General features: G+C 44.4%; 2 protein-coding genes across 6 annotated transcripts in view; both read left to right on the top strand.

Moving 5' to 3' along the window:
- The window catches only part of LOC110526367 (inositol 1,4,5-triphosphate receptor associated 1), a 28,983-nt gene extending 7,169 nt beyond the window's left edge, over positions 1 to 21,814 (top strand). For 3 of the 5 annotated variants that reach the window (XM_021607274.3, XM_090238598.1, XM_021607281.3), the window contains 20 exons: positions 8,150 to 8,362; positions 10,388 to 10,506; positions 10,728 to 10,789; positions 11,177 to 11,350; positions 11,912 to 11,989; positions 12,114 to 12,160; positions 12,248 to 12,304; positions 12,570 to 13,067; positions 13,304 to 13,382; positions 13,928 to 14,030; positions 14,137 to 14,167; positions 14,788 to 14,928; positions 15,028 to 15,159; positions 15,818 to 15,971; positions 16,070 to 16,119; positions 16,319 to 16,471; positions 16,602 to 16,666; positions 17,470 to 17,589; positions 18,854 to 18,985; positions 19,109 to 21,814. In XM_021607274.3, the coding sequence (XP_021462949.3) occupies positions 8,150 to 8,362; positions 10,388 to 10,506; positions 10,728 to 10,789; positions 11,177 to 11,350; positions 11,912 to 11,989; positions 12,114 to 12,160; positions 12,248 to 12,304; positions 12,570 to 13,067; positions 13,304 to 13,382; positions 13,928 to 14,030; positions 14,137 to 14,167; positions 14,788 to 14,928; positions 15,028 to 15,159; positions 15,818 to 15,971; positions 16,070 to 16,119; positions 16,319 to 16,471; positions 16,602 to 16,666; positions 17,470 to 17,589; positions 18,854 to 18,985; positions 19,109 to 19,355 (2,655 nt within the window). In that variant the 3' untranslated portion in view covers positions 19,356 to 21,814. Of the gene's footprint in view, positions 1 to 518; positions 604 to 8,149; positions 8,363 to 10,387; positions 10,507 to 10,727; positions 10,790 to 11,176; positions 11,351 to 11,911; positions 11,990 to 12,113; positions 12,161 to 12,247; positions 12,305 to 12,569; positions 13,068 to 13,303; positions 13,383 to 13,927; positions 14,031 to 14,136; positions 14,168 to 14,363; positions 14,929 to 15,027; positions 15,160 to 15,817; positions 15,972 to 16,069; positions 16,120 to 16,318; positions 16,472 to 16,601; positions 16,667 to 17,469; positions 17,590 to 18,853; positions 18,986 to 19,108 lie in introns of those variants that run through there. The other 2 variants (XM_021607278.3, XR_016496813.1) reach the window with 2 other exon arrangements.
- Positions 21,815 to 22,280: 466 nt separating this feature from the next.
- LOC110526369 (uncharacterized) lies at positions 22,281 to 25,114 on the top strand. The gene is made up of 6 exons (XM_021607286.3): positions 22,281 to 22,565; positions 22,963 to 23,140; positions 23,248 to 23,387; positions 23,794 to 23,982; positions 24,123 to 24,201; positions 24,442 to 25,114. The coding sequence occupies exons 1-6, from the start codon at positions 22,481 to 22,483 to the stop codon at positions 24,680 to 24,682; spliced, it is 912 nt and encodes a 303-aa protein (XP_021462961.3). The 5' UTR covers positions 22,281 to 22,480; the 3' UTR covers positions 24,683 to 25,114.
- Positions 25,115 to 25,222: the final 108 nt, after the last annotated feature.

Genomic DNA, 25,222 nt, shown 5'->3' with positions numbered 1-25,222 from the left:
TATCAAAACACAGACAATCTCATTTTTGACTGCACTGAGCCTCTACCAAACCACACCCCTATACACAGAAGTCTACGTTTAACAAATGCCACTGAAAATGTTACTAAAACACATTTATTAGAGGAACAGTGCAGATGCAAAGTTTGTTAACAGAATGACAGTAAAATATCTCTCAGTTTTTTATTTGACCACATTTTCCAAAAACTCTGAAATAATTAAAAGATGTCTGCAGAAAGAATTGGGTGTTAGCTCTGATATGGCATCTTGAGTTTGAAAAAATCTACACTGAACAAAAATAGAAATGCCACATGCAACAATTTTAAAGATTTCACTAATCCAATGTTTCCCAACCCTGCTCCTCAAGTACCCCTAACAATACACATGTTTATTGTAACCCTGGACAAGCACACCTGATTCAACTTGTCAACTAATCATCAAGCCCTCAATGAGTTGAACAAGGTGTGGTTGTCAAGGGCTACAATGAAACTGTGTGCTGTTGGGGGTACTGAAGGACCAGGGTTGGGAAACACTGCTCTAATCTATGGATTTCACATGGCTGGGAATACAGATATGCATCTGTCGTCATAGATACCTTAAAAAATGGTAGGGGGTGTAGATCAGAAAACCAGTCGGTATCTGTTGTGACCACCATTTGCCTCATGCAGCGCGACACTTCTCCTTCGCATAGAGTTAATCAGGCTATTTATTGTGGCCTGTGGAATGTTGTCCCACTCCTTTTCAATGTCTGTGTGAAGTTGCTCGATATTGGTGGGAACGCTGTCGTACGCGTCGATCCAGAGCATGCCAAAGATGCTCAATGAGTGACATGTCTGGTGAGTATGTAGGCCATGGAAGAACTGGGACATTTTCAGCTTCCAGGAATTGTGTACAGATCCTTGCGACATGAAGCCATGCATTATCATGCTGAAACATGAGGTGATGGAGGCGGATGAATGGCATGACAATGGGCCTCAGGATCTCGTCACGGTATCTCTGTGCATTAAAATTGCCGTCTGTAAAATGCAATTGTGTTTGTTGTCCGTACCACCATGGGGCACTCTGTTCAGCAAACCGCTCGCCCACACAACGCCATACACGCTGTCTGCCATCTGCTCGGTACAGTTGAAACCGAGATTCATCCGTGAAGAGCACACTTCTCCAGTGTTCCAGTGGCCATTGAAGGTGCCGAACTACGATGCCGAACTGCAGTCAGGTAAAGACCCTGGTGAGGACGACGAGCACGCAGACGAGCTTCCCTGAGACGGTTTCTGACAGTTTGTGCAGAAATTATTTGGTTGTACAAACCCACAGTTTCATCAGCTGTCCGGGTGGCTGCTCTCAAATGATCCTGCAGGTGAAAAAGCCAGATGTGGAAGTCCTGGGCTGGCATGGTTGCATGTGGTCTGAGGTTGTGAGGCCGGTTGGACGTACTGACAAATTCTCTAAAATTACGGCGGCTTATGGTAGAGAACTTAACATAAAATGATTTAGCAACAGCTCTGGTAGACATTCCTGCAATCAGCATGCCAATTGTATGCTCCCTCAAACCTTGAGACATCTGTGGCATTGCGCTGTGTGACAAAACTGAACATTTATTGTCCTCAGCACAAGGTGCACCTGTGTGATTATCATGCTGTTTAATCAGCTTTTTGATATGCCACAACTGTCAGGTGGATGGATTATCTTGGCAAAGGAGAAATGCTCACTAACAGGGATGTAAACACATTTGTGCACACAATTTGAGAGAAATACGATTTTGATTCATGTGGATAATTTCTGGGATCTTTTATTTCAGCTCATGAAACATGGGAACTACACTTTACCTGTTGCGTTTATATTTTTGTTCAGTATATTTTGGTTAGTACGTGAAGTGGATCAACACCCGATAGTATAATGATGGTAACAGAAATCATATCATTGGTCCTTGATCTGGACTATACAGAAATGTAATTGTGAATGTCATTTATATTCATGGTGATACAACCTGAATAGGTACACAAAGGTAGAGAAATGTAATATCCTCCTTTGCATGTTTGGGTATTATTCCACACAGACCGGACCAAATCTGTACCAATCATAGAAGTCTATGTTTCACAAGTTTGGACATCGTACAGCACAGTAGAGAACAGTAGAGCACAGTACAGTACAGTAAAGTACAGTGCAGTAGAGTCCAATCAATTATAGTGTACTCTACTTTACTGTGCTCTACTGTCCTGTACTCTGTTGTACTGCAACTGTGGTTTATGACTACAATGATTTTCCATTTTGGCCAATTCAATTGCAGTCATTATGTTGCAGATTTTTCAATCTCTCTGTTACCAATATTATTATCAGTAGAAACATTATAACTAATCGGTAGGTCTACCATTACTTGTTATTTCTGTGAAATGTCATTATCCTCCCTCCTCATGAGGGAGAGAAATTAGAAAACATCTTAAAGATATGTGGGTTTTTGATAACAAAATGACAAGACACGAGGCAATATTACTTAAACTTACAAAAGGCAAATAATTTCTGCAAAACTAAATAGAAGGGTTGATATTAGTTGGCAGAGGTCTTTACTTCAACATGATTGTTTTTTGTCATGTACTGTCATGTTGTGTCTTGTCTCTGTCCTTTCCCTTCACCCTGTCTCCCTCTGCTGGTCGTTGTTAGGTTACCTTTTCTCCCCCGCTTTCCCCCAGCTGTTCCTTGTCTCCTCTTGACTACCTCGTCACCCCTTCTCCCACCTGTTCCCCTTTTCCCTCTGATTAGTCCCCTATATCTCTCTCTGTTTTTGTTCCTGTCCTTGTCGGATTCTTGTTTGTTGTGTTTCATGCCTGAACCAGACTGTCGTCATGTTTGCTGTAACCTTGTCTTGTCCTGTCGGAATCTGCCGGTCCGTCTGAGCCTACCTATGTTTGGTAATTAAAGAGGCTCTGTTTAAGTTAATTCGCTTTTGGGTCCTCATTCACGCACCGTAACAGAAGAATCCGACCAAGAATGGACCCAGCGACTTCGGATCCTCTCCACTCAGCCGTCGGGATCCAGGGAGCGATGCTAGGCAGACACGAGCAGGAAGTGTCTGCTGCTCGACATGCCGTTGAGACCCTGGCCACCCAAGTCTCCAACCTCACAGAACAGGTTCACCATCTCCGCCTCGATCCACCGGCCACTTCCAGGGCTTTCGAATCTCCGGAGCCCAGAATCAATAACCCGCCGTGTTACTCTGGGGAGCCCACTGAATGCCGCTCGTTCCTCACCCAGTGTGATATTGTGTTTTCTCTCCAGCCCAACACTTACTCCAGGAGCACTGCTCGTGTCGCCTACGTCATATCTCTCCTTATTGGACGGGCTCGTGAGTGGGGCACGGCAATCTGGGAGGCAAGGGCTGAGTGTACTAACCAGTATCAGGACTTTAAGGAGGAGATGATACAGGTTTTTGATCGATCTGTTTTTGGGGAGGAGGCTTCCAGGGCCCTGTCTTCCCTATGTCAAGGCAATCGATCCATAACAGACTACTCTATTGAGTTTCGCACTCTTGCTGTCTCCAGTGGCTGGAACGAGCCGGCCTTGCTCGCTCGTCTTCTGGAGGGTCTCCGCGCAGAGGTAAAGGATGAGATTCTCTCCCGGGAGGTTCCTTCCAGCGTGGATTCCTTGATTGAACTCGCTATTCGCATTGAGCGACGGGTTGATCTTCGTCACCGAGCTCGTGGAAAGGAGCTCGCGCTCTCCGTCGCTCCCCTCTCCGCATCACTACCATCTTCCTCTGCCGGCTCGGGTGCTGAGCCCATGCAGCTGGGAGGTATCCGCATCTCGACTAAGGAGAGGGAACGGAGAATCACCAACCGCCTCTGTCTCTATTGCGGTTCCGCTGGTCATTTTGTCACTTCATGTCCAGTAAAAGGCCAGAGCTCGTCAGTAAGCGGAGGGCTACTGGTGAGCGCTACTACTCCTGTCTCTCCTTCAAGATCCTGCACTACCTTGTCGGTCCATCTACGCTGGACCGGTTCGTCAGCTTCCTGCAGTGCCTTAATAGACTCTGGGGCGGAGGGCTGTTTTATGGACGAGACCTGGGCTCGGGAACATGACATTCCTCTCAGACAGTTAAAGGAGCCCACGGCCTTGTTCGCCCTGGATGGTAGTCCTCTCCCCAGGATTCAGCGTGAGACGCTACCTTTAACCCTCACTGTTTCTGGTAATCATAGTGAAACCATTTCTTTTTTAATTTTTCGTTCACCTTTTACACCTGTTGTTTTGGGCCATCCCTGGCTAGTTTGTCATAATCCTTCCATTAATTGGTCTAGTAATTCTATCCTCTCCTGGAACGTCTCTTGTCATGTGAAATGTTTAATGTCTGCTATCCCTCCTGTTTCCTCTGTCTCTTCTTCACAGGAGGAGCCTGGTGATTTGACAGGGGTGCCGGAGGAATATCACGATCTGCGCACGGTGTTCAGTCGGTCCAGGGCCACCTCTCTTCCTCCACACCGGTCGTATGATTGTAGTATTGATCTCCTTCCGGGAACCACCCCCCCCCCCCGGGGTAGACTATACTCTCTGTCGGCTCCCGAACGTAAGGCTCTCGAAGATTATTTGTCTGTAGCTCTTGACGCCGGTACCATAGTCCCCTCCTCCTCTCCCGCCGGAGCGGGGGTTTTTTTTGTCAAGAAGAAGGACGGGTCTCTGCGCCCCTGCATAGATTATCGAGGGCTGAATGACATAACAGTGAAGAATCGTTATCCGCTTCCTCTTATGTCTTCAGCCTTCGAGATCCTGCAGGGAGCCAGGTTTTTCACTAAGTTGGACCTTCGTAACGCTTACCATCTCGTGCGCATCAGGGAGGGGGACGAGTGGAAGACGGCGTTTAACACTCCGTTAGGGCACTTTGAATACCGGGTCCTTCCTTTCGGCCTCGCTAACGCTCCAGCTGTCTTTCAGGCATTAGTCAATGATGTCCTGAGAGACATGCTGAACATCTTTGTTTTCGTTTACCTTGACGATATCCTGATTTTTTCACCGTCACTCCAGATTCATGTTCAGCACGTTCGACGTGTCCTCCAGCGCCTTTTAGAGAATTGTCTTTTTGTGAAGGCTGAGAAGTGCACTTTTCATGCCTCCTCCGTCACATTTCTCGGTTCTGTTATTTCCGCTGAAGGCATTAAGATGGATCCCGCTAAGGTCCAAGCTGTCATTGATTGGCCCGTCCCTAAGTCACGCGTCGAGCTGCAGCGCTTTCTCGGCTTCGCGAACTTCTATCGTCGTTTCATCCGTAATTTCGGTCAGGTGGCAGCTCCTCTCACAGCCCTTACTTCTGTCAAGACGTGCTTTAAGTGGTCCGTTTCCGCCCAGGGAGCTTTTGATCTCCTCAAGAATCGTTTTACATCCGCTCCTATCCTTGTTACACCTGACGTCTCTAGACAGTTCGTTGTCGAGGTTGACGCGTCAGAGGTGGGCGTGGGAGCCATTCTTTCTCAGCGCTCCCTCTCTGACGACAAGGTCCACCCATGCGCGTATTTTTCTCATCGCCTGTCGCCGTCGGAACGTAACTATGATGTGGGTAACCGCGAACTGCTCGCCATCCGGTTAGCCCTAGGCGAATGGCGACAGTGGTTGGAGGGGGCGACCGTTCCTTTTGTCGTTTGGACTGACCATAGGAACCTTGAGTACATCCGTTCTGCCAAACGACTTAATGCGCGTCAGGCGCGTTGGGCGCTGTTTTTCGCTCGTTTCGAGTTCGTGATTTCTTATCGTCCGGGCTCTAAGAACACCAAGCCTGATGCTTTGTCTCGTCTCTTCAGTTCTTCAGTAGCCTCCACTGACCCCGAGGGGATTCTCCCTGAGGGGCGTGTTGTCGGGTTGACTGTCTGGGGAATTGAGAGGCAGGTAAAACAAGCGCTCACTCACACTCCGTCGCCGCGCGCTTGTCCTAGGAACCTTCTTTTCGTTCCCGTTCCTACTCGTCTGGCCGTTCTTCAGTGGGCTCACTCTGCCAAGTTAGCCGGCCACCCTGGCGTTCGGGGTACGCTTGCTTCCATTCGCCAGCGTTTTTGGTGGCCCACCCGGGAGCATGACACGCGTCGTTTCGTGGCTGCTTGTTCGGTCTGCGCGCAGACTAAGTCCGGTAACTCTCCTCCTGCCGGCCGTCTCAGGCCGCTTCCTATTCCCTCTCGACCGTGGTCTCACATCGCCTTAGATTTTGTCACCGGACTGCCTTCGTCAGCGGGGAAGACTGTTATTCTTACGGTTGTCGATAGGTTCTCTAAGGCGGCTCATTTCATTCCCCTTGCTAAGCTTCCTTCTGCTAAAGAGACGGCACAAATCATCATCGAGAATGTTTTCAGAATTCATGGCCTTCCGTCAGACGTCGTTTCGGACAGAGGTCCGCAATTCACGTCTCAATTTTGGAGGGAGTTTTGCCGTTTGATTGGGGCTTCCGTCAGTCTCTCTTCCGGCTTTCACCCCCAGTCTAACGGTCAAGCAGAACGGGCCAATCAGACTATTGGTCGCATCTTACGCAGTCTTTCTTTTCGCAACCCTGCGTCTTGGTCAGAACAGCTCCCCTGGGCAGAATACGCCCACAACTCGCTTCCTTCGTCTGCGACCGGGCTATCTCCTTTTCAGAGTAGCCTCGGGTACCAGCCTCCGCTGTTCTCATCTCAGTTCGCCGAGTCCAGCGTCCCCTCCGCTCAGGCTTTTGTCCAACGTTGCGAGCGCACCTGGAAGAGGGTCAGGTCTGCACTTTGCCGTTATAGGACGCAGACTGTGAGGGCTGCTTATAAGCGTAGAACTAAGAGTCCTAGATATTGTCGCGGTCAGAGAGTTTGGCTCTCCACTCAGAACCTTCCCCTTAAGACGGCTTCTCGCAAGTTGACCCCGCGGTTCATTGGTCCGTTCCGTATTTCTCGGGTCATTAATCCTGTCGCAGTTCGACTTCTTCTTCCGCGATACCTTCGTCGCGTCCACCCGGTCTTCCATGTCTCCTGCATCAAGCCCGTCCTTCGCGCCCCCGCTCGTCTTCCCCCCCCCCCCCCCATCCTTGTCGAGGGCGCACCCATCTACAGGGTCCGTAGAATTTTGGACATGCGTCCTCGGGGCCGTGGTCACCAGTACCTCGTAGATTGGGAGGGGTACGGTCCTGAGGAGAGGAGTTGGGTTCCCTCTCGGGACGTGCTGGACCGTGCGCTGATCGAGGATTTCCTCCGTTGCCGCCAGGTTTCCTCCTCGAGTGCGCCAGGAGGCGCTCGGTGAGTGGGGGGGTACTGTCATGTACTGTCATGTTGTGTCTTGTCTCTGTCCTTTCCCTTCACCCTGTCTCCCTCTGCTGGTCGTTGTTAGGTTACCTTTTCTCCCCCGCTTTCCCCCAGCTGTTCCTTGTCTCCTCTTGACTACCTCGTCACCCCTTCTCCCACCTGTTCCCCTTTTCCCTCTGATTAGTCCCCTATATCTCTCTCTGTTTTTGTTCCTGTCCTTGTCGGATTCTTGTTTGTTGTGTTTCATGCCTGAACCAGACTGTCGTCATGTTTGCTGTAACCTTGTCTTGTCCTGTCGGAATCTGCCGGTCCGTCTGAGCCTACCTATGTTTGGTAATTAAAGAGGCTCTGTTTAAGTTAATTCGCTTTTGGGTCCTCATTCACGCACCGTAACATTTTTAATGTATTTCTGATACCTTTTTAAGACTTTTTCTGGAAGATGTTTACTAAGACCCCTTTTCCATCTGTTTATCCACAAATCAAAGTTTTGACTTATGCCACATTTTTTTAAATGGAAAATGATTGAAAAATCTATGCCTTCTTATAATATAGACTTTCATTTGACACCAAATGTGATATGTAACCTATAAGCGTCACATGTTGGTGCTCATTGGTCCTTTTACACGGAGATGACCAGAACAGTGCAACTGCAATACTATTTACAGACTTTGAATGTATGTCTACAAGGCCCTTTCCTTATGATATCATAGGTTTTTGTCTTCCAACATCAAAGTTCAAACAGACATAGCCACCACCAGTTGGCACACCCGTTCAAGCAAATGTATCTATACACTTATCCTATTTGAGGAAGCGTCATGCTTCTTTGTGGTTTCCCTGATAGTTAGAAGCTATCAGAGGCTGCCTATTCTCACTTGTACCTGTGTGACTTCCTGCTTGCATGCATATAATTCTGGTTTCAGGAAGGAGGGGGCCACGAGTTGTACTGCTTTCCCTGGGTTCAGACTGAACAGCAGTTAGAGGAATCCCCTACCCAACCCACTCCAGCTGAGAGTCCCTTTTTCTTCCCCCTGACACGACCCCGAGCCCCACAGCCCCCCGTTATGCCCGTCCTCCCGGAAGAAGAGGAGGATTCCCCTGAGGAGCTCGACAGTTCCTCCAGCTCACCCAGCACAGTGAGTACCTACCTATCCATTACATTAAACCTTCCCTCTAAAGCTGTGGTATGTTGCACTCAGAGCTATACATGACACTATCTCATTAATACAGAACCTAGAACCTCAGTATTGACAAGCTATACTGATTTGCAATGAATGTGTGAGCAACAATAGCATATGAGCAATATGAGCATTAGTCTTAGCTCATATCTATGCTCATAGTGTTGCTCACATATTCATTGCTAATACATGTTAGTGTGTTTTGGATGTGTGTATCTTTAGTAACAATGAATCCTTTCACTGTCTTTCACCAGACTTTAATTCATTCATGATTTGAGTTTGGGATTCCTGTGCTTTATGGGTGCGTTTCATCCACTTCTATTTTTGGCTCAGGAACAAAGCTTCACTCAGCAGTGAAAATATGTAATTAATCCCAGCAAAAACATGAGCAGAATGTTCTTTCCTCTTCTGTCCAGATTACAACCTTTTTTTTCCCAGAGCCTCTTATTACCTGTTTTCTGTGTTGATGAGAGAATTTGCACTGCGCTGGTGGTCAAGACAGGTTAGCACAGTGTGTCCAGACCACTCCAAATCTTGGCTCTACTTTGAAGACTGCACTGTCTCTTGTTGTTTTGTTCTGTCATCTGTTCAGATCCCGTGTGACTCCCCACCCTAATGTTTATTGAGCTGAGTAGACTTGTACAGAGCAGTGGACAGATTGGATGTTTTATGAGTCTCTGAATGTGGCTTTGCCTAGTCCAGTGTGTCTCCCAGAAAACATGCTCTTGAAACTCTGTTTTTGAGAAAGAAAAGTAGAGGCTTCCTGAAAGCTGTCTGTGTACAATCAGGACCTATATACAGATTTGTGTTGAGCGGATGACTGCCTCACCAGAACCACCGAGTTACACCCCCTAGAAGTATACTGTCACTCATTTCACTCAGTCATAAACACGGCCTAGATAAGACTTCACTGAGGAATGCAATGAGCCTCTGTAATCTAACCTGGGGGTATGGCAGCCGTATGAAATGATCCTCCTTCATTAAACAAATTCCCTGGCCTTTCAGTTTTAGACTGTTACAGGGATAACATTTATTCATATTCTCTTCCAGGACAAAGGTCACAGTGAAGCTCTCAGTGAAGGTTAATTTAATGCCTCCCTGTTTATTTGCATAATTTTCTCTGAGGATAGAACTGGGACTCTAGGATATAAATAAAACATGTACAGGGTATATAAGCCTGACCTTTTAATGTTGGAAATATACTTAATATGGTTGACTTGGTTCAAGTGAGTGTTCATTCTGTCCTTCCACTCTCCTGGGATGCTGAGGTTCAGTGAGTTCAGGATGTGTTTAGTCCAGAGGGACGTTGTCTAGAGTTTCTGATGTTCAGGGGTTCAGGCTGTTGACATTGTGCTGCTGAGCTAAAACTGCTGCTGCTGCTGGAAACCATGGACCACCTCCTAGTCAACAGAGCTAAGTGCCTCACTGAAATACCCACCGATCACAGAGGACCACAAGTGTATTTATTTTCCCCTTAAAAGTACTTTGAAATGGGTATGCCTTGAAGTCTTTTTCCTCCTGCGGATTCCACCACGATCCCCATACAGTCCCAGCCATGGTCAACATCAGGGAGGGTCTGGAGAGACATTAAGGTGTATATTTGGCTCTGTCTTCACATTAATATCGACATTAAAAGCTTATGAAAACACCAAGTCTTCAATTTGGGGAACCAAGTCACCAAACATCTCTGTGAAGGTGTGTACACAATATTTTATAGATGTGTACATAAGCAGGAAGGTTAAAGGGTAGAGAATGAGAAAGTGCCTTTGCGGTGACACAAGCCAATTTGCAATAACAATTGCAATAACAATATCCATATCTATGAATTTGCCTTCTGTTTGAGAGACAATATCCGATTTTTCTATGGCAGGATCCCATGTCTGCGATCCAGGTCCCTCAGAAGTCCACTCAAAACCTTTTGCATGCAGTCTAGTTCTGGTCTTGCTGCATAACCTTTTGTTTCTCACGTGTCTTTCTATCTAGTATACACCAGTTGAAAGTAGAGCAGTTACCGTGGCGATGCCTGCTCCCACCATTGTCTTCCCAAAGCAAGCGACCGTGACCGTGGTCCAAGCAGACGGTCGCCCTCTGGAGCAGACCAGGTACATGGGTTATTTCATCCTGAGAACAGGACTGTTCATGTCAAAAAGGCTTGAGAGCAAACCACCTCTTGAAAGATTTGCCACTTTAACCAAGCCAGGATCGAGATATTTCTAGAAAAGAAAATCCGTCCTTCTTCAAGTGTTTGGAGTAGCTAAATGTAAATAAAGACTGTGTCGTAAGAACACGGCGTCTGTTCATTTGAAACGTTTCTCTTTCCCAGACCACACAGTCCCAGATCTCGCTTGTCCCGAAACTCCCTGGGAGGACCAATCATTACTGTCGGTGGGTACAATCAAATACTTAAAGGCTAAATATAGCCTTGTGTTACCAAAACGTACAGTACATAAGTCCATTGTTCAAAATGTGAGTTCCATTGGGATTTTTTTCTTCATAACATTGTATGGCTAATTTAATTCCATCTATTGAAATGTCTAAGTTTGGTCATCAGTTTCTGACTGGTGCCCTTTGTCCTTAGAAAAGCATAGCCCAAGCTCTCAGCGCCGGGATGCTTCTGCTTTGATCACTATTGATGTTGGCTTGTTGCTCTGTGCTGAGCTCAGAGAGAATACTATTGGTTGTTGCCATTTGTCTCTTATTGTCTCTGTTTGTGTTTTAATTATGTGTGTGTGTGTGTGTGTGTGTGTGTGTGTGTGTGTGTGTCCTTCTCAGACAATACAGGCAATGTGATAGACCTGGTGAAAGACCATCTGCCTGAGCTGCAGCTCTCAGAGGAGGACCGTCAGAAGAACCTGGTGCTGCTGCAGGAGGCCAAGAAAGTCAGCGACCGCTTCCTGAGCCGCAGGGGCCGAAAGTCCACCTGCAGCCTCTCTGAATCCCCCACAGGTGAGAGACACTCACTGGTTTACAGATTGGTATACAAGTGAAACAGGGAAATATACAAGTACTTTACGATAAGTCTTACTGTATAGTATACAGTATGTAAGACAGAGGCAGAAAGATGATACAAGAAATGTCACGTAAGCTCTTCAGTTTAAGACCACTATTTGCACAGTAGATATTTAGTCAGCTGTTGAAGTGTAGATTTGGTTGAACAATATTTTGACTCTTAACATTGGTTATGAAATACAAGTGAAACAGGGTCCCTCAGGTCTGCTAGCTGAGTTGCGTGAGTGAGTCATTGTAATTGCAGCATTTTTCTATCTTGACTTCCGGAGTTATCTGAACATCACGTACGTGCCCTCATGCCTTCGTCTTGCAGCATTCTGAATGCACGCCAGATAAGTCCAGTCTTCCATCACGTAACAGACTACAGTGACAGATATCAAATGAAGTCCCAATAACTATAGTTTTATTGTTGCGTTGTTATCTGGGAAGCGATGCTGATGCAGTATACTGTACTTTCATTGTCCAAACATAAAACACGTGTGTGTGTTTTATCCACAGGTCTTTCTCCTAACCACACACCATCTTCCTCACCTGTACCGTCCAGAAGCAGCTCTCTTATCACAGCCCCTCAAATAGGTACATCTTTCTGTCTGTTAGAGAATACTCACTCTCTTCAATGGAGCGCATGAAAAGCCTTGCTTAAAAATATAAAAAAATGCATTTAATTAAACAGCTTTTGTTCTAAACCTTTTTCTTTCAGCTGTAGCCACAGAGGTGAACTATGCCCCCTCATCGCCTGTCAGCCTGGTAAGACCAGTATGGATTTCTCTGATGCACTCAGTAGTGGTGTCAACACTATGTTGATGTGTGTTGTTTTGTGTTCCTCTCTGGCAGCGATTGGAGGGTCTGTCTACGAGGGAGCAGGCTGACACCAGTACACCAGAGCATGAGGTAGCACAGCACTCTCACCACCACTCTCATTCTCAAGTGGCACCCTGGAACAGTTAGTCATACACGAAAATGCAATACGTAGTTAGTAAAACCCACATGAGTTTACACTCCAGAATAGCTATGCTCATAGCTATGTTGGATACAATAATTAATTTACGGTAGAAAATTGTAAATGTTGACATTCTTGCGCCCCCTCTCCAAGAAAATCCTATTTGTTTCTCCTGAATTTACAGTGTTTAAGGAATTATGATATTGCTGTTTTTAGAGCACCAGGAGGTTGGTGGACTGGAAGCCCAATGAGAAGCGTAAGGTGTCCTCAGGCACCCTGGTTCCCCGCTACTCTGGCCCCCCACCCCCCAGGGAGCCCAATGGGGGCCAGAAGGAGAACTGTGACCCCCGGGTAACAGCTAAGAATTGCCCAGAACCAGTACTAGTCAATAAGCCAGAGGAGGGTCTGGTTCGAGCCCCCAACCAGGCCCCTGCCACTGGGGTGGCCAAGCCTGTCCCTCGGCCCCCCACTCAACAGGCCCCCTGCACGGCAGAGATCAAGACAATCGGGGCATTTCCTCCCCTCATGAGAGCTGTGTCCTGGGACACTGTTGGAACCCTCAACGCCAGGAATGGGGCACCAAGTCTCCCCCCTACAAACGAGGAAACCTTCTCCTTTCAAGACAAGACCCGGGATGCCCTGCTCAAGTCCTCTGGGTACAAGGACTTCCCTGTACAGCCTGTCAACGTGCAGAAGCTGTCCAAAATAAGAGAGGTACGATGGGAGCCTTTTAACGACCGGGCTCATCCCTTGAGTTTCACCTGACAGCATTAATGTGACATTTATTGCATGTTTTGGGGATTTAAAAGCCTTTTAGTAAATGCTAAAATCATGAGAGAGAATGTTTTGTTCTTGTAATGTTTTGGTCTTGTAAACATCTTTGTGCGACACAGTTATTACAACATGAAAGCTCTTAAAAATCTAAATGTGCACTGTTCTTCTGTATACAGGAGCACAAGCTGATGCGGAACCAAAGCATTGTGGGGTCAAAGTTGGCAGACTTGAGTGAAACAGCTGAACAGGAAAGAGGTACTGTGTTACCCCATGTCTGACCTGCAGAGGAGACAGTGCTGTGTAACAGACCATTGGTTGTGGACAGTAGACTTTTATCTAGTGAGGGGGAAATGAGTCAAGGCTCCCAGCTACGTCACAGGATGCTAGTCCTTACTGACCCCGCAAGATTTTCCTTAGAACTGAGGGCATGTTCTGTTCTAAGTTTGCACAGAGCTGCAATTTATTGGCAACCTGAAATGTTATTTTTAGTTTGCACCAGCAGATGGTGTGAGTGTTAACTAAAACATGAGAGAACCCAGTCAGCTAATATTGGTTTGCCCAAACTTTGAAATGACAGTGAAGTAGTTTGTGATCCAATAAAATTGCAGTACAATGTTTTTCAGAAGTAGGTCGATTATCGAAATAGTAATCTGATCATTTAAATAAATTTGGTTTTCCCATAGAGACCAGATTGCCACGTTGTAACTATCTAATGGTTGTGTGTGTGTGTGTGTGTGTGTGTGTGTGTGTGTGTGTGTGTGTGTGTGGGTGGCCTGGTCCCTCTCTTCTGCCCCCTGCAGGGTCTCCTACTGATGAGGAGGCTAAAGAGAAGTCAGACGCCATGCCCAACATCTCAGACATCATGCTGAGGAAACTCAAACTGCACAGAGGGCTACCAGGCTGGTGGGTATCACAGTATTTAGACTGACAGGGAATGACCTTTGACCATATATTTAGGTTTTTTCTACTTATATACTGAACCTATATTTCCTCTCTGATTATTTTGTAGTGCACCTCCACTCACGGAAAAAGAAGTTGAGGTTAGTATCTACTCTGGAGAGTGTATTATACAACAGTAACAGTTTTATAGTGCATGTTCTCCCCCTGTCTGTGGCCTCATGAATGTAATGTACAGGAAGCCCCTAGTCCCTACCCATGATTGAGACTAATGAGAGCCTTAATGATTTCCTGTCTCTAAGAAGAAAATGCAAACATGGCTGTGTTGTTTGAGTGCAGAGCACTTGGCCTAGGCTATAGCCCCGCCTGCCCAGACACCGGTTCCACCCAGGGTGCACTAGGACAGTCGAAGTCCCCGATTTCCTCTCAACGCCTGTCTCGGTACTCTGCGACGAGTGCCATGACCGCATGGCACCAGGAGTTCATCTGTCAGCATCGCTGCACGTTATAGGCTCATCTAAGGCCTGGTAGCAAGCAGCACTGTCAACACACTGGCTAGTTGGTGCTCTATATGGCAGCTGGGTAGCCAGCTGGTGTAGTTGTGCTTTACATTACCGCATACTGTACATTGCTAGCATAACAGTTATGTTACATTTTTGTGGAGGTCCAGTGAGTTGGTGTGTCACAGTCCTTAATAATGGTATCTAATGTGTCCCTGGTGACGGTTTAATGAACATTAAACACAGTCATATCCTCCCCACAGAATGCATTTGTTCAACTGTCGCTGGCGTTCCGGAACGACAACTACACTCTGGAGACACGGCTCAAACAGGCGGAGCGGGAGCGGACCCTGACCGAGGAGAACACGGAGAAGGAACTGGAAGAATTCAAAGGCTCTCTGAAGGTCAGCCTTTAGTCGGCCATGATGACACAGGAAAATAAATGAGTTGTGATTCACTTTCACTTATAAAAGACCTGTGTTTTGTTGCTGTTGTCTCCTCAGTGCACGGCACCACAGTGGAGTAACATGGAGCAGCGGGAGTCTTACCAGTGCCTCATAGAGACAGTAGCAGTACTGCACCGTCTGGCCACCAGGCTCTCCAGCAGAGCTGAGATGGTTGGAGCAGTCAGACAGGTACTGGAATGCAGGCAATAGGATAGGATAGGCCATCCGCGGGGTACACTAATGATTCGAGGAAACCCATGAATGAGAGAAGAAAATATTGAGTGGAAGTGAAAACTTTTCCATGATCCTGTCATGAGAAAAACACTTTGGGATGTTCAGGGCCATGGGTATGTTTGTTTTTGGACAGATAAGTTATGTTTATGAACGATTTAGTCTGATGTTATGCTTTCCCTCAGGTTATCGTTCACGCCAAAGCCAACTCCAATAAATGACTAGGGAAGGACTCAGGGGTATGTCCGTTGCTAGACGTCACACAAGTCCCTTGTGATTTATAGACTAACAACATATTGCTGCTGACCCCAGACCTGATCCCAGACCTGACATGATGATGGCTTTCTACAGTGTTGGAGTCTCTCTCTCTCTCTCTCTCTCGTGTGACTGTATGGTTAACTCTCCTGCCCATAGAGAGTAATGACTGTTGTTGCTGCTATCTAGAACCTTAAAGGGTTATTTGTCTGTCCTCATAGGAGAACCCTTTTTGGTTCCAGGTAGAACCCTTTTGGGTTCCAAGTAAAACGCTTTCCACAGACGGTTCTACATGGAACCCAAAAAAGGGTTATCCTATGGGGACAGCCAAAGAACCCTTTTGGAACCCTTTGTGTGACAGGAGAAACGTATGAACAAGGCCACAGAGGTGATGATGCAGTACGTGGAGAATCTGAAGAGGACCTATGAGAAGGACCACGCTGAGCTGATGGAGTTCAAGAAGCTGGCCAACCAGAACTCCAGTCGCTGCTATGGAGGATCCATAGACACTGGAGGTACACCTGCACAAACCCTTTATCTCCAGTGCATGATAGGCGAGTTGTTGCAAAATGTTGATTGACTTAAACTGCATTCTCCTGTGTCCTTTGGTTAGATGATGGAGTCCCACGGCCATCCAGATCAATGTCGCTGACCCTGGGAAAGGTTGGTGCTGTAGTGTTGAACAGAGTGTTTCCACTGGGTTTGTTGTTGAGAGTATGCACTGGATTTGACTGGTTATATGGTTGACACGTCTCAATATATTTTTAAGGATAATCCCCCCAACTGAACTCTCCCTCTATTTTCTTCTTCCCTCTATCTCTCACCCTCTCTCTCTCCCTCCTTTCCAATTGTTCCTTATCAGGCTTTGCCCAGGCGGAGGGTCAGTGTTGCGGTAGTCCCCAAATTTAACCTCCTGAACATCCCTGGTCAGACCCCGGTCATGGCAGGACCCGGCCCCAGCGTTGCCATGGGACCCAGCCCCCAACCCACCATGGGCCAAGCACTTCCTGTCCTGGTATTTCTACCCAATCACAACCTTCTCAGCCTGTCAACCTGACCACATGATTAAGTGGTGATATCCTGTCTATTTAAGTTTATTAGTCTGCTTCGTCTACATGCATGTTGTTCGTTCTTGTTAATTACAGTGTGAAGCCAACAGTGTGAAAAGCAACTTTCCCACTGAGCCTACACATCCAGCTATAGATGAGAGGTATGTTCCTCCATCCTCTGTCATAATGTTGACCTAATGCATACCCACAAATATACTGTACATACTGTACTCAGCACAATCTATCTCCTTGCCTGTATTGCCTGGTTCCCAAGGTCAGTTCACAGCGCTGTGAAACAATGGGCGATGCGGGGCCTTAATATATGTACACCCTTATCAGAAGACATCTTGTGCTGTATCAGAATATTTGCCTCATGTACTTGACCTTCAGGAAGTGTTCCCGGGGGAGTAACTTGATTAATCATTGCCATCCGGATACCAGGGGCCATACACAGCAGATAACTGCACTACCCTTATGCAACTCCCAGATTGTCTATGCCCCCAAAATAACTATGCAACATTCCATAAAAACCCAACTGCAACTGGCTGATGGGCTATTCTGAGATGTAATCTAAACATTTGGGCTGGGGAGCTTGACAAAAGCCAGGAGAGAGGGAGAGGGAGAGGGAGATGTGCTCTCTTAGTTCGCCCCATGCCAAAATCTCAGGATCTCTCAAAGCAAGAAAGACAATAACAATGTATCAAGTGTCTGCTCAGTAAAAGCCAGGGACATTTTAAGAGTCCCCATGTACACATTTTGCCTTCGTACTTGTTTTTTACGCAAGCTTACCTGGCAGTGATGGTGCCATCCCCGCACGCTGCCTTTCAACTGCGTTCCAGCCTGTCCATTAACACAAGGCCACAGTGTTATGATGGAAAGCCTAATGACCATAATGCACTCCTCTCTCTCATAATGTCTGTTGGTAAAATGTTCTATGTGTTTTTTCCGCTATGAAACAATGCAGTGGAAAGACTGTGGCAGAGCAGGAAGCTGAGCCATCTGCCCCAGCCAAGCCCTCCATCAACCTAGAGGAGATCAGATCAGAGATCAAGGCAAAGATCGAGGAGGAGGCCTACAATAAAGGGTGAGGCCCTTTTCTATGTACTCACTCACCCTGACCACCCACAATCATACCCACAGTCACACACCCTGTGCACGCTGACAGAGGAGTGGCTCAACACGGGCTGTACTGTACTGACATAATAGCCCCAGTACATAATAGAATATGAATACTCAACGAAATATACTGTACATTCAGTATAGTCAGCATTGCAATAAAGTAAAGTAGTTTATACACCACCATTCAAAATTTTGGGGTCACTTAGAAAGGACAAGTACATTGTCCATTGAAATTACATCAAATTGATCAGAAATATAGTGTAGATATTGTTAATGTTGTAAGTGACTGGAAATGCAGATTTTTTTATGGAATATCTGCATAGGCCCATTATCACTAACCATCACTCCTGTGTTCCAATGGAACGTTGTGTTAGCTAATCCAAGTTTATCATTTTAAAAGGCTAATTGATCATTAGAAAACCATTTTACAACAATGTTAGCACAGCTGAAAACTGTTGTGCTAATTAAAGAAGCAATACAACTGTCCTTCTTTAGACTAGTTGAGTATCTGGAGCATCAGCATTTGTGGGTTCGAATACAGACTCAAAATGGCCAGAAACAAATAACTTTCTTCTGAAACTCGTCAGTCTATTCTTGTTCTGAGAAATGTAAGCTATTCCATGCGAGAAATTGCCAAGAAACTGAAGATCTCGTACAACGCTGTGTACTACTCCCTTCACAGAACAGCACAAACTGGCCCTAACCAGAATGAAAGAGGAGTGGGAGGCCCCGGTGCACAACTGAGCCAGAGGACTAGTACATTAGAGTGTCTAGTTTGAAAAACAGAGGCCTCACAAGTCCTCAACTGGAAGCTTCATTAAAGAGAACCCGCAAAACACCAGTCTCAAAGTCAACAGTGAAGAGGCGACTCTGGGATGCTGGCCTTCTAGGCAGAGTTGCAAAGAAAAAGCCATATCTCAGACTGGCCAATGAAAATAAAATATTAAGATGCGCAAAAGAACAGAAACACTGGACAGAGGAACTCTGCCTAGAAGGCCAGCATCCTGGAGTCACCTCTTCTCTGTTGACGTTTAGACTGGCGTTTTGCGGGTACTACTTAATGAAGCAAAACAAAAATGTTTATTTTCTTTCAAAAACAAGGACATTTCTAAGTGACCCCAAACTTTTGAATGGTAGTAATGTGCCACCGCTGTGCCACTGCTGATACTTCCTCTACTATCAGCTCATGTGCCTTTAATGAGAAAACAACTGTAACGTTCCAAACACAGCTACCAAGAGGGACTTAAGAGAAGCAAAGAAATCAAAGAGGTGGAGGAAGAGGAGGAGAAAGTAGAGGAAAAGCCAGAAAAGAAGGATGAAGGAAAAGGAAAAGAAATCATCAGAAAAGAAAAGTTCAGCAGGTGATTTTCACTTCATGTAGATCAATTGTAAATGAATTATTATGTAGTTATACTAGTCGCTGTATAGTGACTGGGTGTATACCTTGAATTGTTCTGAATCCCCTCTCAATTTTGCCTTTACAGTAAGGTTGAAGAGGTCCTAGTTGTCCTTGACCGGCTTTGCCCCAAGATCTTCCGCGGTAACCGACTTCTCTGGATTGTTTTGACGTTGTTCCTGGTCACGTTTCTGGTCGTCAATGTTTTCACATACTTTAGTGATCGCTATAATAACCATGGGGACATGTCGGCAGAAAAAGCCATGGTCCAGGGCAAGAAGAAGATCTTTGAACTGAATGTAGGAGTACAGCCAAAGAATCCCACTCCAGAATAACAAAGAGCCTGTCTCATACTTCTCTCAGTCCACAGACAATTCTTTCCATGATACATCACCATAAAGAGCTGAACTTGAATATAGGGTTTTGAAGGGTTTGGCGATGTATCTTTGGGAGCGTTTATTGAGTTTTTTTTATTGGTTTCAGAGGGTAAGCCTTCTAATGATCATAAACTTTATCAAGGCATATTTATGTCGTGTTAGGAAAGCTGCCCAAGTGTTTGTGATGGTGATATATGATTGTTGCTTAGGGGGCCAAGTATAATAGTGTGATGAAATATGTTCTTATGTACAGTGAGATCCAGGACTTTGGATTTTAAATGATACAATGACTATGATGTTATAACGCAGACTGTCAGCTTTAATATGAGGGTATTTTCATCCATACCAGGTGAACTGTTTAGAAATTACAACACTTTTTGAACACAGTCCCCCCATTTCAGGGAGCCAGAAGGTTTTGGACAAATTCACTTATATGTGTATTATAGAAGTCCAAAGTGTAGTATTTAGCGTATGACTCTACTAATCTGTTGGATGCATTTTCTGTTTGTTTCGGTTGTGTTTCAGATTATTTTGTGCCCAATAGAAATGAATGGTAAATAATGTATTGTGTCATTTTGATGTTATAAATAAGAATATAATATTATAATATTAATATAATAACTCTTCTACTTTAATGTGGATGTTACCATGATTGCGGATAATCCTGAAGGACACAATGAACAGAATGAACAGGGAGGATTAGCATTTTGGGGGGTATGATATTTACACCTCAGTAACTTTCACACTCATCATTATTCACGATTCATTCATAATTTTCCGTAATCATGGTAGCATCCACATTCATTTAAAAGTGTTTAGGAACATGTTCTATTATTATTTACAATAAAATTGACTCCAAAATACACAATACATTATTTACCATTCATTTCTATTGGGCACAAAATAATCTGACACACAAACTGAAAATGCATTCAACAAGTTTGTATTCACGAGCTTGATGTAGTCATTGCTTGCTATGAATATGGGACCAAATACTAAACTTTTGACTACTTGTTACACATAGAAGTGAATTTCTCAAAATAGTTTTGGTTCCCTAAAATGGGGGGACTATGTACAACACAGTGCTGTAATTTTTAATGGATGAAATATGGATGAAAATACCCTCAAACCAAAGCTGACAGTTTGCACTTCATAGTCATTGTATCATTTCAAATCCAAAGTGCTGGAGTACAGAGCCCCCCCCCCCAAATATATATTTGTCATTGTCCAAATACTTTTGGACCTCACTGTATGTATTCACAATGTATTGTTATTATTCCTGGTCCTACTCTGAATGTCATCCTGGAGGACTGAATGTGGCCCCATGGGCGAAAATGGAAGATTCCTGATGAGTTCCCTAAGACAAATGTCACAGTAGACATTAAACTAATGTACATTCATCTACCACTCTGTTATTTTATGTTCATTCTCTCAGGTCCAGTAAGAGGACATCCCCTGAAGAGATTTACAGCGATATTTAAGGACATAGATATGTTTTTTTTTGTTTTGTTTTTATCTTTAGTAAAATATCTATATTTGTGGTATTTAAGCAGATACTTTTTGGAAAATCTATAATATAAACACATTCCAAAGTAGTTCCTCAAGTGTAATATTTAGCAGCTGATGGTTCTTGTTTGTTTGTGTTGTTACTGTGTTGGTTTGCATCCTCCGAGCCTTGAAAGATTTCCTTAATGTACGAGAGCACTTTTAGACAGCATGAGAAATCTTCTTCCCGCATGCGTGCCAGGGTTTTCTGTTGTGTCATTTTCACCTTGAAATAAAGGTGCCTTAAAACTCGCAGCATTCATTTCCATAGTGAATAATGTATGTCAGACAGACAGGTGCAGTTTCCATGAAGCAAACAGGTGTGTTGGCAGAGTTCTCATGCTAACCTCCCAAATCAGTCGTTTCCTTGGAGGAATGAGTGACACAGTAATTGTATTTTTCAGCACAGCGCTTGTTCTCTTCCTCCATGCACTTATGAAAATGAAAGATCTTTTGAACCTTTCATATCTCTCAGGAAACCACTTATGTAATCTACTTGGCTCCATTAAGCTGTAGCTGCAGTGTGTCAAGGCTGCTTGAGTGATTCTCTCTATTTTAATATTAAATTAATGTCACAAAATAAAATATAAATGTTCTCTTTAGATGTCAATTTTTTGGGGATGTTTAAATGTCACTGACTCTTCTCATACAGCAAACAACTACTTTTGCTTATTTTTCGGTTCTGCCTGCGTCATTTCCTACTGTACTAGGTTGGGGTGAGGTGTTTGCTGGAAGTGGGATTTCGCTGTGTGTCAGAGTCACATCAGAGGATGCCAGGGATCATGAGCTTGTTAATGACTGAGCAATGGGCAGAGGGAGGAAATGATTGTGTGAGGTGCCAAAGTCAATAAAAATAAACAACTTGCCCAACATCTATCTGTGCCAAACACTCCTCCTGTACTCTCTTGAAAGAATACAACTTAAGGACTAGCTTGTTTGATTTTTGCTTATTCTGTATTCATACGTTTTTTTTGGCAGTCTCACAATTTGACGTGCCTATCTATTAAAACAAATTTCCCTCATGTTCAATGTTTTGATGTTAGTAGTTTACATGATCATCTCAGAAATGTTTTCCTGAAATTGGTAAAGGAGTTCTGAAGATCAGTTTGGATGGAATCCTCCATACGTCTTTTCAAGCATGCGTTATTACAGACTATTATGAGTAAGAGATGTTCATCGTATTCTCAGTTAATTAACTACTTCAGCAGTTTATGCCACACTTCCGAAGCTTCTGCCCCATGTTATGTTAATGTCTTGCTACATTTATCTTATTCTTGGACCTGGTTGGATCCTAAAGTGCCCATACTGAATGGCCTGTACAACGTATTTCCTGCTTCCGTTCGTGGTGGTTCCGTGGCCATGTCAGCACCTCGTCTAACTGGTCATTTATGCAACAGCCTTGTTTACTTCATGAACCCACCCTTCTGATCTGAAGAGAATCACCTCTCACTAACCTCTTCATTTTGGCTCACAGACACACAGTGGAACACTTGTCACCCCAGTAGCTTCCAGTCCTGTGTCTCTGACCATTGGTAACCATGATGCAGGTTTGGATACTCTCACTACTGCTGCCTCTCACACTGTCATTCTCTGGTCTACATGTTGATCCTAGCAAAATTCATGGTAAGAATTATTTTTTTGTTTTGATTATACTGCATGTGCCTCAAAGCTCAAAGATGTTGCCTTCTTTCACTAATCAAAATCAGTTCTCAAATATGCACTGTGCTTTTGGAGAATTATTTTGAACATCATTTTGAAGTGATTTTATTATCTTCATGAATGATTACTGATGAACATTGATATAAAAATACATTAAATTATACAAGGCATGGAAATGCATTAAGTGATCATTTTTCACTAAATGATCTAAACGAAAAAGGACTTTAAAATATTCGGACTTATTATCGGATTTTCAAATTGATAAACTTGACTAATTAGAAACAAGAACAGTGAAATATTGCTCGTGTTTTAAAACCAGCACATATGCACAGAAACTTATCTTCAATTCCCTTATCACCAGCTTTCCCAGAGAGACACATAGCTGGGGTGTTTCTGGTCAGCTACACAAATGACCTCAACCAGTTTGCCTATTCCTTTAATGCCTCTGAGGCAAGGGAGGTGTGCTGGTCTCTGGGTGTTACCATGGCCTCCAATTCCCAGGTTGAGGAGGCTCAGAGACTGGGCTTGGAAACATGCAGGTAAAATGGCTTTTGGATTCGATTCTTCTTTGTATGCTAGTGATCCTTTTCATAATAGATAACCTCTGAGAATGAATGAATCCATTTTAAATCGGCTGTGTCTCTAGGTTTGGGTGGATTGATGAACATTTTGCAGTGATCCCTCGTATTGAGGCCAGTAAAACCTGTGGTCAAAACCAGACCGGTGTCATCAAATGGAGAGCCTCTGTCACCAAACTTTTTGATGTGTTCTGCTTCAATGCTTCAGGTACAGTAAAGATTTTTTTTTTTATCTTAATTTCCATGCAGTCAATGGATCAAAGATAAAGTAGAGAAATATTATGGTATGGTGATTCATGGATACATAATCTAATTGCTCTGTGGCTTTTTGTTGACCCTAAACTCTGAGGTAATTGGAATTTTTCCAGAAAGTCAAATCATGTACTTTCATTTCCTTTCTGAAACTAACAATTGTATGAACGTGAGAGGAAAAGGGAACATTTGAGTGTGAAAAACATCCTACATTAACTTCCTGAACTGTCCCTGGGGTGGTTTGACCAAGTTTTAGGAATTGAGTGAAATTAAAATATTTGGCAAACAGCCAAATGCTGGATATCAATTTATTCATTTAATCGAATGTGAATAAAATTGCTAACCACATCCTTCTCCTTCAGGAGCGGCCTCACCCCCCTCTACCTCCCTCTCTCCAGCCATCATTCATCTTGTCCCTTCCACACAGTCCGCACGGCCCACCTCTCATTCTCGCTCCTCCCTTCTCTCTCTCAGTAGTTTTTCTGATAACCCAGAGGAGGTAGAGGTAGAACTACCCCAGTCCATGAGCAGTGCAAAGTCTTCAATTGGAGGTTTGAGACATTAACTACCAACATTGCTGTTGTCCATCAAACCACTCCTATGTTCTGTCATCATTACCATTAGGAGTGAAAGTGACCAGGCTCATTTTGTATGAGTAATCTCTTCCCTCTCCTGTGCTCTGTTGTTTTAGCGGTGCCAAAAGCATTACTTATCACCTCGGCCATTGTTCTTCTTCTGACTGCAATGGCCGTTCTCTTGTACTTCAGAACGTAAGTGTTTTTACAACTTTCTTTTGTAAAAGGGGAAAAAAAATAGATATGTAAGATCCCTTGAATTGAAAGCCATTATTTAGATCAAGGTAATTCATTAAGCACAATTACTATAACATATACATTTTGACATGGTCATGCATACGTTTGATTTATATCAGAGTGACTTTAGGGATGTAAGTTGATGCTGTGTTAACTGTGTTTAAAAAAAGGCACCTTTTATTTTTCCTCTTTAAAAAGGATCAATGGCCTCAAGACTATTCTCCTCTGCTGGGATGGGGAGCAGCAGAACGAGTACATTGAGACAGAGGAGTGTGCAGCACACACCTGTATGAAGGACACAAAGGAAGCCCAGACTAAGGGAGTAGCTAAGGCTGAGGCTGAGGCTGAGGAGGATGTGGGCAAAGAGACCGCCAGTGACATCAGTGTGAACATCAGTGATGAGACCAACACTGATTCAGCATCAGAGACAAAACCTTGATGCTTTAGATTATGTAAAACCAAAGATAAGGTCAGGCTGCTTTTTTAAAGTTATGTTCCTGCTTATGGAAGTTTTGTTTAGTAGTTTGTACAAAGTGTGCATTGATGTTATTCAAATGCATTTATTTATAGCATGGGATGCCTTTACAATTTTGCTTTACAAAGTGACTTTGTGTCATTCATGTTCAAAATAGATTGTTCTAGAGATCATCCTATATTCTAACCACTAGATGGCGATGTCATCAAGGCAATTATCGCTGCAGCTTGGATGAGTTGAGTAGCTGAATTGAAAATGGGTTCATATTTTCTGCTATACAGATTAATTTGATGACTTCAGAAAAAGTTAGTCAGTATGCCATGGCCATTGCATGTTAAATCATGTGTTTTAACTAATGCCAATCTTGAACTGATGCAATAAATTCAAACATTTGTTTCCCTGCCTTGCAGTTACTTCTTAGCCTTTTGGAAATGTGGCAGGTTACTGCCATGATAAGTCCTAGTGTTCGTGTTCTAATAAACAATGTATTCCATCATCTCACAG

Source organism: Oncorhynchus mykiss, chromosome 6 (assembly GCF_057628025.1).
Source record: "Oncorhynchus mykiss isolate SJ-2025 chromosome 6, ASM5762802v1, whole genome shotgun sequence".
NCBI classification, from domain to species: Eukaryota; Metazoa; Chordata; class Actinopteri; order Salmoniformes; family Salmonidae; genus Oncorhynchus; species Oncorhynchus mykiss.
Note: the sequence above shows the minus strand (reverse complement) of the source record. Positions and strands in the feature narration are given on the sequence as shown.

Coding starts and splice junctions, on each gene's coding strand:
- LOC110526369 (XM_021607286.3), top strand. CDS start 22,481: ATGATGCAGGTTTGGATACTCTCACTACTGCTGCCTCTCACACTGTCA. Junction 23,983..24,122: donor TGCAAAGTCTTCAATTGGAG/GTTTGAGACATT, acceptor CTGTTGTTTTAG/CGGTGCCAAAAGCATTACTT. Junction 24,202..24,441: donor GTTCTCTTGTACTTCAGAAC/GTAAGTGTTTTT, acceptor CTCTTTAAAAAG/GATCAATGGCCTCAAGACTA.